This window comes from Scomber scombrus, chromosome 12, assembly GCF_963691925.1.
Source record: "Scomber scombrus chromosome 12, fScoSco1.1, whole genome shotgun sequence".
Classification (NCBI taxonomy): domain Eukaryota; kingdom Metazoa; phylum Chordata; class Actinopteri; order Scombriformes; family Scombridae; genus Scomber; species Scomber scombrus.
Window position 1 is genome coordinate 15,941,021 of NC_084981.1, and position 12,877 is coordinate 15,953,897.

Sequence of the window (12,877 nt, forward strand, 5' to 3'; positions counted from 1 at the left end):
CCAGATAGCTCCCCCTGACGTCATCTCTACGCGCCAAGGGGCAAGTAAACATTTCCGCTGTGTCGCGATGGACTCAAACAAGGACGAAGCCGAGCGGTGCATTAAAATAGCCCGAAATGCGATCAGTAACAACCAACCGGACAAAGCCAAGAAGTTTCTAGAGAAGGCTCAGCGCTTGTTTCCGACAAATCAGGCCAAAAGTACGTCGAATAAACGCGTTTTTAAGCTTAAATTTGATGTGAAATGCTGGGCCATGGCTGTGAGAGCGAGTCAGCTAACGTTAGCATAAACCGTCTTATCGTTACACCAGGTGCTGCTTAACGACACTGGTATTTGTAGTTTTTCCAGCTCCACCACCCGCAGTTTCTCATATATATATGGTTGCTACTTGGGTTACATTTGTACCTACTTATTCGCAGTGAGAATTAACATCCTTGCTGTCAGCTACATTGCTAATCGTTAGCTCACTATGCTCTTACATGTACTTAATAGGAAGACACTGATTTAAGCTAAGTGGTGTCCTTTATTATTGTGGCTGCTCTTTTTCTTTACAGGTTTATTGGAGTCGTTAGGACAGAATGGAAAGCCCCCGGATGAGAATGGTAGTCCTATGAACGGAGACGGACCCACTATGAGGCACCGCAGCCCCGGAGAGGAGCCTGATGCGTCCGCACAGAGGCCCACAGAGTCAGCCAAGCCTTACACCGCAGACCAGCTGGATGCTGTCAGAAAGTCAGTAAACAGATTGTCTTAATTACAATTCTACCACCCAGCGTTGGACCACAATGGCTAACGAGGCAGTAGAGCTGGCATAATTACATGTCACTACATTAGTCAGTACCTACATCATGGAGATTTTGCAAAATATCAGTACTATCAAGTATGGCTGGGTATCGGTACTCTATACTTTTAAGGTATGGACTGGAATAAATCAATACCAAGTAGTATTGAAACATGTCCCATCAAACGACACCTGAAATCTATCCTTTTTGCTCAAATATTACTATTTATATGGACTTAGGTACAGCCAATCAACATAAGATGCTACCTAAATGCTCTAAAGTGTGGCTATAATACATGCCTGTTATGCCAGATAAAAGAAAGTGCACCAAATGTGTAATGGTTATCGAATGTAGTGCTCAGTTGGTATTGGTATCACTTTAAGGGTACTAGGATTGGTACTGGTATTGTAATTTTTTTAAACGATACCCAGCCCTATTATCAAGATATGATGATCATTTCACTCAGCTGGATTAAGTTGAGACAATTTCATCCCCCTTTTTTTAAAGTTCTGCCCTTAAGGAGAAAGATTGTTTGTATCACAGTGTTCCAAAAACTAAAATCCTACAAGATATTTCAGATAATAAGCCGAAATTGAATGTAGTAATTATACATTTTATTAGACAAGTAGGTTAAATGAGAAATATGTAAAACTGACAGCAAGCGTTTAAGATCGGTACTGCAGTCCAAATTGGACTGCAGTTCCCCCCTGCCTTTTTCCAACACTCAAGGTTCACGCAGCTTTTTTTGGTCAGGTCTCAGTTGACCCAGTTTGTTTCTTTTCATGGTTGCAGCATTTGACAACCTGAGGTGTTGAATTGGCCGTCAACCTGATCTCAAAGAAATGACCACAACCTCTTAACACCGCATTACATGGTGGTGGTGTGTAATGGGTTCAAATTACGTTCCACCACCACGATTACGTTGAATAGGCAGTGGATGGAATCACAACACAGGCTAAAACAAAAAGAGATATTTCGCACCCGAACGGAAATTTCAAAGGAGATCATACTGGCTGTGGTATTATAGTCAGAGAAGCAGGTATTTAAACTTAGTATGTTTCCTTAAACTCTGATAACATATCATGGTTATTTTACGAGTTAGTACAGTAAATGATATTGCATATTAGTCCTTTTAAACATAGTATCAACATGCCCCCAGTATTGTAAGAATATTTGGAAATGGCAAAATGCACCAGATAAAACGTGGCTTGGCTGCAGTTGTCCAATGTTTATGGGGAGCCAACAGCATTTAAAAACAGTATAAAAGTGCACAAAGTGAATGTAATAATCTTAAAATGATCATAGTTTACTTATTCATCGATAAGAAGTGTCATTACTTTTAGTTTCATGAGGTATTTGATGTCCCTTGAATATCATAGGTGACATAGGTGATCTGTTATTTGTTATATATCTGCTTTTGTGGTTTATTCCACCGTCTGCTAACCTTTTTTGTTTTTTTTGTTTTTTGTTTATTGCAGGATTAAAAGCTGTAAAGATTACTACCAAATTCTAGCCGTTGAAAAGACTGCGTCTGAAGAGGATCTTAAAAAAGCTTACAGAAAGCTAGCTCTGAAATTTCACCCAGATAAAAACCATGCACCTGGAGCCACAGAGGCATTTAAAGGTAAATTAAAAGTAATCCCCTGTGCTGTGCTACATAAGACACATTAGTGAAACCTCACTGAGTGCAAATATTTGCCTGTCTGTGGTTTTCAGCTATTGGTAATGCCTATGCTGTGCTGAGTAACACTGAGAAACGAAGGCAGTATGACCAGTATGGAGAGGAGAGATCACACCCGACCAGACACAGACACCACCGTGATTTTGAAGCAGATATTTCACCCGAGGACCTCTTCAACATGTTCTTTGGTGGAGGCTTCCCATCAAGTAAGTAGAGGCCAGATATTGTTGTACTTTGGTGTGGTGGTATTAGTTTTCACATGCTACCAAATGCCCCAGTTACCACTTGATATGAGAGCGTCATTGATATGAATTGTCATGGCAATTCACCTCTTATGCTTGACCTTAATGAGGAGTGAAATGGTTTCTCAGTACAGTATTATCATACTTTCCTTAAAGGTAGGGTATGTTATGTTGTTCAGAAGCACTTTTTGTTATACTCGGTGAAATGGTCCTTCTATTATCATAGGTATCAATACATTATGACTTTAGAAAAAGGAACGGAAAAAATCAGACCTCTGTGACAGCCACAGGACTGATAAAACTCCGACCAATCCATGCTCTTCGCACCGAAAAGCAAAGACCAATCAGGTGCCTTCATGTCTAGTTTTGCATCCGCCCCCCTCTCTCCCTGCCTACTTCGCGCGTGCAGTCTTCACCTGTCGCTGTTGCCGGAAAACAACAGCACACTTTTCTGCAGAACTACAGAGTTGGTGGCGCGTGGCTTGGACGGACTCACTGACGGGAGGGGGAGCAGCGGGGTGGAACTTAGAGGAGGCAGGAGGAGGTGATATTTTCAAATCTTGCTAGCTCTCTTGCTAGCTTTACAACACTACATACCCTAGCTTTAATGCTCATTGTGGGTTGAATACTCGTTTATCTCTTTTTTGACACCAACCTCTAGGAGTTCTGAGTGTGGTTATCCCCACACGGACATGGCAGGATGGGCCTAAACATTTTCATGTATTTATATTTTCATCTTCATGTAATTTGCTAGTAGGAACTGATTTGAAAAACTGGCATCCTGACAACATTTGACTGTCAGGAGCCGCTGGGTCTGGTGTCATCAACTGCCACTGTTTAGTTTTGCACCGTCTCTCGCGCTGTTGGCTCCGCTCAGTCCCTCATCAGTTTGGCTGATTCAGCATATTGACTGGGTCAGTGAGATAGAGCTGTCTTACTTGCTGTTCAGCCTTGTGAATCTCTGTCATGTTTTTATCTTCCAAACTTTATTGTGTCAGCTGTAATTTGTTTTCATCAACATATTTGCCTATTTATAATACAAGCCTATGAGAAGACTGTTATCAGGAGAACGATGGCATAAAAAATGGTTGTTCTTTGTTTTGTTGGCTTCTCCATGTAGTTAATTTCCTCTCTTGTAGGCACAGCAGTGTAATGTATACGTCATTTGAAGTTAACAGGCTGAAACCACAACTAAGGTTCTTATTAACGGGATCAGTCAAATTACTTTTATGTTTTACATATGCACAAATCTACAGATGGCTTGCTGGGTCCACTATGTTACAAATTAAACTTTGTATGTAAAAATTGTTCCTTCTCTCAGGTTGAAGATGTGATTATCTGTGAAATAAGCTAGTGTTGTGAAAATCTGCATACTCTTAAACCTCGCACTTGGTGTGGCATATCTTTCTCTCATGTTTAATCTTAATTTTCTTTTTTTTAGGTAATGTACATGTTTACAGAAATGGAAGAATGCACTTTGCACATCATAATAGGCAGGAAAGACGAGAACAACAGAGAGATGTATGTCCTGCTCTTAATACTTCTGTTACACTTGAAATTACTATTGATGTGTGTGTATGTCCTGTAGAAAAACTAATCAAGTGTTTTCTGTCTGGACAGGGAGGCCTTGCTCTGTTTGTCCAGCTGATGCCAATCTTAATCCTCATCATTGTTTCTGCACTCAGCCAACTAATGGTTACGCAGCCTCCATACAGCCTTAGCTACCGCCCGTAAGTGCGTCACCTCTTGCCAAGCTCTCTGAGGTCATGTGAAGAGATCCCACTCACAGTTATTATGTCTTTTTCTGTTACCTCAGGTCAGGTGGACATATTCACAAAAGGCATACATCAAGCCTGAAGGTGCCTTTCTATGTTGGGGACCGTTTCAATGAAGAATATTCTGGAAATAATCTGAAGAATGTTGAGCGAAGTGTAGAAGAAGACTACATCTCCAACCTCAGAAACAACTGTTGGAAAGAAAAGCAGCAGAGTAGGTCTACAGTAGTGCTACAGTCATTTTTTATTAATTCATCTGCTAATCAAAATTTCACAGAGCCCAAGTTTACATATTTAAATTACTTACTTTGTCCGACCACCAGTCCAAAACCCAAAGACATTCAGTGAAGGGTAAGAAGCTGAAACCAGTGAACTGTACTGGATTTTCTTGCTTTTAAAACTGACTCAAAGAATAAATCAATTTTCTGTTGATTGATTAACAAACAATTAATTGGAGCTGTAGTTTACAGTCCTGTAATTGTACAGTATGACCCCTGGTTTGTTGTGTTCTTAAAACGAAATAACAGCAGTTTTGAGTTCATTGCAACAACTTACAATTAATTTAACACTCAAATTATATAATTTTAAGTTTGACATACTTAAATTGAGACGCAACATACGATTTACAGTTTTTCTGTCCCTTTGATGCTTTCAGAGGAAGGCTTACTCTATCGCGCTCGGTACTTTGGGGATTCTGAGTTGTACCAAAGGGCACAAAGAATGGGGACTCCCAGCTGTTCCAGACTATCTGAGATTCAAGTTATACTGGATGGCTAGGAATCACTAGCGCACACACATGGGTAAGTTGCTTCAAACATCACAGCGACATCATAATTGCAACTGTATTCACCATATGAACTGCAAAAATCACACACTCTACATTACTGCTGACTATTATTAAAAGCATTATACAATATGTTTGTTCATTGATTCAAAACCTTCTAGGCTGCTTTTGCAATTCAAATGCTAATCCATTATAGTCAGCATTTAGTCAGCTTCATTTGTCCGTCAACATTGCATGGTAATACTTTGACAAGCAGTGACTCACACCTGATAATTTGAAAGTCAGCTGTATCGTCTCAGATGTCAGAATTTCCCACAAGCACTTCAGCTACTTGAGTGCACCACCAAGAAGAGCTTTCAAATCAAGCCCTGCTCACAACTGCATTACCATGGGATGACAGGACTTTGACCAATGAAATAAAGGCAACTGATGGGTCACTGCTCAAGATTACTTATCTTGAGCAAGGGTCAAGTCCCTGAAATGAACCAAAACCTTTATTCTGCCTGGAAGTTAGGAAATCAACTAAACAACATATACAGAGTTGCAACAAATAGTTATTTTTATTGTCAATTAATCTGTTGATTATTTTCTTGATTAATCGTTTAGTTGTTAGATCCATAAAATGTTGAAATGGTGAAAATTTCAATCAAAACCCAAGATGCAAGTTATTCAGTTTACTCTGAGAGAGGACAAAAGAAACCAGAAAATATTCACATTTGAAAAGCTGTAATTACTCAAAACGATTAATCAGTTATCAAAATAGTTGCCGGTTAATTTAAAAGTTGGCATGTACTGAAGCAATCAACTAATTGTTGCAGCTCTCAAAATATATAATTAGAAATCTGTTGAACCGTTTTTAAGCATTTTCGTTGTAGTAGTTAATTGGCTAAAACATCAGCTGATCTGTTTGTTTTCACAGCTATTCAACTGATACTGAATATTGCTCTAGTGACCGTGATAATGAATGATTTGCAGACGTGCAGAAGTTTGTGTTTTTGAGGTTAATCCTCTGTACTGCTGCGTGACTCTTATTGATTCTTTTGGGTTTTTTTAGGTTCGTCTGTACTTGAATCTAATGAGAAGAAATCGGTCGGAGCCCACACAAATTGGAGCATCTTTCTGCAGCAAACCAAGAGAATCAAAATTGCCTTACGCACAGTGGGCAGCAGACCTCATCAGGGAACCTCTCTGCAACTCGGTGTAGATTGACTTCCTGTAGAACTGTGAGAAGTTTTGAGTTGACTGCCGACATTTTTCTGACCTTAGTGTCTTCTGGAAGGGTAAGAGTCCGCTGGGCATCACGGTGGAAAGTAAGAGCATAGTTGTCTATTTGAACGGTTAATGAAGCTGCTAAGATTAGCTTTCTCTGTCCCAATCTTTGTGTTTTCCTTATAAAATTTTGAGAAACCTCATGGCCTTCTCATAGACAGGTGTCTGAGCCACTCACAAGGAAAGTGTGTAATTTTTATAGTTCTTACCATTGTAAATATCCATTTTACTTTTAACAGTGCAGGGTTTATTGGAGTTAACATCATTTACTGTAATGTTATTATGTGGATTTGCTTGTAGCCTGTTGGATCATAAGTATTGAAAATCATTGCACAAGTAAAAGTAAACCATATTTATTAAATTAACATGCTAAAATTGTATAAAAGTTTCTTTGAATTAAATTTGTCTGATGAATGACTGGTGCATATATTATCTTTAAAAACACATTCAGGCACACACACATACATATTTACACATTTATCTCTTTTTATGACAAGTTGCTTATGAATGAGAGAAGAACTATCACAACAAATTAATAGAAAATAATTTATTTATTCAAGTCTTTTGTTAAAAAAACAAAGCACACACGTTTCAAGTGATGATATTTGACTATCAAATACGTAAGCCATTCCCTTCAGGGTGTGACTGTACACTCATAGGTAAGACACTGACCCATGTTCAGACATGAATCTTCACTCATCAGTCACCTGTAACCAGGTAGGTAGCTGCCATGAGACATAAGTTGGAGTCCAGAGAAACCTTATAAACAGTAACAGAGACAGGTACGTGTTATATCAGGACCATGTTAGTGCTGTTTCACATGTGTAGGATTATATTTTATTACAGAGCCAGTACTGGATCTTAAAATCTCTTTTCTTGAATTGAGTCCAGCTTATCAGCAGCAGGAGTGCTTGGTCAGCAGCACTCTTCAATCAACAGCTCTCCTGAACAATACAGTTTCTTCTTGATAGCCCTGAAGCTGGTGCTCAGCTTCTGAGTGTGTCTGTGCATGGGAGACAATGGAGATGTCTGCGGGGAATTGCCACCCTTAAAGAGTTTCTGAACCTTTGGCCAAAGCCCACCAGACTCAAACCTCAGAACCAGGGTCACATGGAAGGTGGGAACCAGGCTTGAATCCACTGCTATTTGATCCATAGTACATAGGGAGTCCTGCCCCCCCCTGTCCACACACAGGTCTATGAGTGCTCCCCTGAGGCCGCAGGGCTCACTGACAGCCAAGTGGAGCAGTTCCTGGCTGATATTGTGTAGAAGACAGTCAGGTAAGATGAGTTTTGAGCAGCCCAGGATGTGTGATGCATCATTGAGACTTTGTGTGATGGTGGTCACAACCTTGGTAGCCAGAGTCTCCTCCAGGGGGTAACAAAAGAAACTGCTGTCTGACTCTGTCAGGGAAACGTCTGCTACAGAGCCTACAAAAAAGAAAGACAAGTTAAATTCTTGTGTAGCAGTACAGGATTCACTTTAAACATTTTATTCTGTTTTCTGCTGATTAAAAACAGAAGAGTCATCTGTTAATGCATCTGCCCCCATTTTACCCCTTTGTGTTTGGTCAGTCTATGCTCGCTCTTTTTAGAGGTGCAAAAAAAGTACTGTGTGATTCAACCCAAACAAAAGAGCCTCCTGTGACAAAAGCCTGCAGCACTCACCAGTTTCACTCCTGCTGCACTGATGATCTGTTGTGACTCTCTGACTGATCCCCTTCAGCTCAGTCAGCCTTTGCAGCAGACTGCCCCAGGACAGCCGTTGTGAACCCCTGTTGTCCTCCGCTGGGGATGGAGGAAAGCTGCCGTCCAGGGAAAGATTGCAAGAAAAAGACATTTTAAAAACAAAATAAAAAAGATCTGACTGTAAAAAAATAAAATAAAATAAAGTGCAAAGGTATCCTCAATCAGTAGGTCCCCCCCTCCTGAACTAGACCAGCTGGAAAACACACTCTGCAACAATGGAACAAAGCTTTAAATACCCAAGCCAGGAGACTCCGCCCATTGTATTTCTTAACCAATGAGGCTGTAGCTCACGTCCTCAGGGCTCTACCCTGCCTGGTAACATTTTTGGTCCCCTTTGATGATGAGGCAAAGGCCAGACCCCTGACCGACCCCCGACCAACATAGTTTATGTTAGTGTTAAGAATAACAAAACTGACTGCCCCATGCCAAATTAAACCAGTTCAATCTAGCTATCAACTTCCGCTGCTTGGACGGCATAAAAAAATAAGAAGACACCCCCTCCCTTGGTTTTATAGAAAGTTAGACAAAAATCGACATGCAAGAGGACACAGCGGTGGGAAGATTTATTACTGTGAAAGAAAGGCAGCTCTTACTGACACGTATCGCACGTAGGCTGCGTGTTTGTCTTGAGATGCATCCAAACCAGGACTCAGTTTATAAATGTTAACAAGTGTTTTGTATTCAGTCTTGATGAAAACTATAAATGAACGGAGCTCCATCCAGGTATAATGAATTTAGTTTTGGATACACAATAATGGCATTTTGTGATAATAAAATATAAGTTATCAGACTTATTAGAGCTCCGGCCCCCTCCTCCATTTTATGAAACACATGATCATAATGATTAGGCTAATTGGTGACTCTTCAATTAGTTATATGTTTTTGACTTATCTGACGACGTTGTGTTAGTTTATTAACTTCTTTCTACAACCAAATTAATGTTTTCTTGCCAGAGAGACAAAAGAGGTTAATTGTTAAAACGTTTGTTCAGGCTTATACGTGTATTTGGTTGTAGATGCGTTCAAATAGGCTATAGACAATCTTTTTTTTTCTTTGAGAACAACTCTCACATTTTACTGACTCGACTTCAGACACGTACACACCCACACCATCCCCCACCTCCCAAAAAGACTTGCTCAAGAGTTAATTAAGGAGGCATCATCAACTTTTGCTTTAGGCTCTCATGTGTTTACAGTGTGCTTGTCGGTTTTTTGCGAAACTACTTTCCACATCTGCAGGGACATTTAGGATGCAAGTCATGCCATGTTGATACCATTGTTGTCTGTTAAAGATGATTTCTGTCTTTGTGTTGAATTTTTTTTTTTAAACAAGGCTTGTCAGGGAGTAAAAAAAAATTCTAGACTACTCTAGACCCTTGAAGAAAACTGAAGCTACTTAAATGTTTATCCTTATCTCTTAAAACTCACATTTCACACAGATCCCACAGATCTCGTATATTTCCAAATATATAAATATATCAATTATGTGAGGCTGGGCAGGAACGTATAGCATGAATGAATGAATGGTTTATTTTGGTCATATATTATAAGGAACAAAACTTTGTATGGGTATGCAACTGACAAAACATTGCCATACATGTTTACACCAGTCAATTCCACACAGTCATTGACAAAAAAGGAATAGGCTAAAGCCCAAGGCTTATTTTTGCCTATGCAATCCTTAAAATAACCCAGAATATCAGAAGTACAAAAGAAAGAAGGGGGAAAAATGCTATTGACATAAAATTAATAGATAGATTAGGGATATTAGGATATAAAAGATGCATACAGATGTGCCTGAAGATATTGGTGCCATTCTACCTTTAAAAAAACCTAAACTAAATGTTTGTATTAAGTTGAAACTGAATGAGGTATATGGTATCCAGGTCTTTATTTAAATGAAAATGGCATGGCCAAAAATATTGGTCCCCTAAACTTAATATCTTGTAGCACAGTCTTTGGAGGCAATAGGCCAAGCACTCTGAAAAAAGGTTTCTACACTTCTTCACTGGTAGTTTGGCACACTCCTCTTGAGCAAACTACTCTAGTTCTCTCAGGTTTGATTGGTGTCATCTCCCAACTGCAAGGTTCATTTCTTTTCACAGATGTTCAGATGGGAGATCAGGGCTCATAGCAGGCCACTTCAGAAAAGTCCAATGTTTTCTTCTCATCCGCTCTTGAGTGCTTTTTTATGTATATTTGGGGTCATTATCCTGCTGGAAGACCCATGACCTGTGGCTAAGATACAGCTATCTGATACTGGACTGTATGTTTAGTTCAAAAATGCCTGAATAGTCCTCTGGCTAACCCCAACCCTCAATGCCGGAGGCAGCAAAGCAACCCAAAAACATCACTGAGCCTCCTCCATGTTTCACAGTCAGCTTGGTGTTCTTTTCTTTGAAGGCTTCATTTTTGCTGCTGTGAATATAGAGGTGGTGTGATTTACCAATAAGTTCTAATTTTATTCCATTCTGTCTTTTTTGTGTCTCCCTCTTAGAAGTAGGGTCTTCCTGGGTCTTCTACCATGGAGCCAATTTCGGTCAGACAGCGATTTGAAACTATTGTACCTTGAACTTGAAGATCAGCTTGGAAATTGTTTGCAGTTTTTTTTCGTTCTTTTTCAACCATTCAGGCAATCCTGTTTTTAAATCTCAGGCCAATTTTCCTCTTGTGACCATGTGATTAATTAAAACACAATAGTCTGCTTAAAGAATCACAGCAAATCAAGTTTTCTTACAATTTCTAAAGGGTATCAATACATTTGTCCTTGCTATTTTAGAGTGTCTTGTAGAGTAAGCATGAATAAGCCTTTTCTGTTTTGTTCCACTTCAAAATAAACATAGACATGCATTGATAATAAAGTATCTTTTAATTTCAACACAGTTCACGGTGAATGGTGCATTATTTTAATAAAATGCAAGGGTACCAATAATCTGTATGGGAAAATTGTTGTGGCAAATCATTTTGGGTAAAGAGTAATACAGAGAATATCCAGATGATGGCCCCACTGCACAACCTTAAAATGACACACAATGGAGGGCCTACAACCAGTGTGGCATGTGAGTGTGATGTTTTCATGTAAAATGCTTGAGTGCACCTATTGTTTTGAGCCAATGTACCCATGAACACACACTATGCAATGCATTGGTCCTTGTACACGTTGTGCAAAAATGCACTTTAAAGATCAAAATGGGTTTTTCTACATCTTTAATGCATCTTTAATGTGTCTCTGTATGCTGTTTATGGATGGGAGATCGCTCACTTTAACTGCAGATTTGAGCTTCTACGCTACAATGTTTTGGGGTAAAGCATTATTTGTGCCATGTCATGGAAAAAACATAAAATGGAAAAGAGGAAATAAAGCGTGACAGGCTCTGTGTTTTACAATTCAAAAAGGCCTAAGAGAGCTGTTAGGCTGGCCTGCCTCAGGCTATGTAATTCATGTATAATAAATCTACTACCAAATGGATTGTTAAGAATGGATTTTTTTTCTTTCTGGAGCAATTTGCTTTAATCTGAGGTGCAGCCGAGTGAACCTTTGCTGACTTAATTTTTCATTCCGAAGATATTTGTCTCAGTAATTGGGGTAAAATAACCAGAGCAATTATGAGACACGAAAGTGGAGAATGCCATATATATACACCTGAATTAGCTCAGATGCAACCTTCTTCTCTAGACTCCTTTTGAATATGCTCATGTCGTTAATTAATTCAGTCAGGGGTAAAAGGGTCCCAGGGTTGTTTTTGCCAGGAAGTAGCTATAGCAACAACATGCTGTTGTGAGCAAACTGATCTTGCTGAGATGTTTTGTTGAAGAAGCTGCGTTGGGACAAACTTGGATGCCTCATGTTTTTGTCACTGTTCATGACATGAAAAGGGTTGTGTTGTGTTGGCAGCGTTTGACATGATGATTACAGCAGAGGTGGAAATAAAGTTTCAATGTACCTCAGTGGTAAATATCACACAGCCTCTCATACTCTGTCATCTGAGTCCTGTGTCTATCTAAAATAACATTTTTACCCATTTTGGCTTTTTGTGCCTGCGTCACCTGAAGTCGGAGCCTAGACAGTGTTCCATTTAGGTTTTGATTTATTGCAGGAGGAAGCAGAAACAGACCTGCAGTCTCGGGAGGTGGGGGGGGGGGCACGAGAAACTGTGATGTTTAGCATGTTTTGCTGAGACACACTTTTTTAATCAAAGCATTAACTCTTTACTCACCACTTTCAAATGCACATGGAATATTAGCTTGATGCCAAGTTGGACTCTTCGTTTTTGGCCAACCTGGCATATTGGGCAAAGTGAGTGAAACATTATTTATGACCTAAAGTTTAAAGGACCAGTGTGTCAGATTTAGTGTGTTTGTTCTTAAGTATGTTTTCATTAGTGTATAATCGAGCCCTTTATATCTCCATTGGGGACTTCATGGAGGCCACCATCTTGCACTGCCTTATTTTTTACAGTAGCCCAGAACAGACAAAGCAAACTATAGCTCTAGAGAGGGCGCTTAATGTTTTTCACGAGTTTTACAGCCACTGTAGGTTCTCCAACATGATTGGAGGGGGAAGATAGCGGTAATCAGTTGGTAGCAATCCGCAACG

The 12,877-nt window shown here is 39.7% G+C and overlaps 2 protein-coding genes across 2 annotated transcripts; one reads left to right on the forward strand and one right to left on the reverse strand.

The window, feature by feature from the left end:
• Window positions 1-67: 67 nt before the first annotated feature.
• dnajb12a (DnaJ heat shock protein family (Hsp40) member B12a) lies at window positions 68-6,929 on the forward strand. Its single transcript, XM_062430141.1, has 9 exons — window positions 68-200; window positions 555-732; window positions 2,261-2,406; window positions 2,499-2,669; window positions 4,147-4,226; window positions 4,326-4,435; window positions 4,522-4,694; window positions 5,136-5,280; window positions 6,319-6,929. Exons 1-8 carry the CDS (start codon window positions 68-70, stop codon window positions 5,255-5,257), a joined length of 1,113 nt encoding a protein of 370 aa, XP_062286125.1. The 3' UTR covers window positions 5,258-5,280; window positions 6,319-6,929.
• A 364-nt stretch (window positions 6,930-7,293) lies between these two features.
• On the reverse strand, window positions 7,294-8,429 carry LOC133992162 (DNA damage-inducible transcript 4 protein-like). Its single transcript, XM_062430864.1, has 2 exons — window positions 8,201-8,429; window positions 7,294-7,963 (listed from the first exon to the last, which is right to left on the reverse strand). The coding sequence occupies exons 1-2, from the start codon at window positions 8,370-8,372 to the stop codon at window positions 7,449-7,451; spliced, it is 687 nt and encodes a 228-aa protein (XP_062286848.1). The 5' UTR covers window positions 8,373-8,429; the 3' UTR covers window positions 7,294-7,448.
• Between the last annotated feature and the right edge of the window lie 4,448 nt (window positions 8,430-12,877).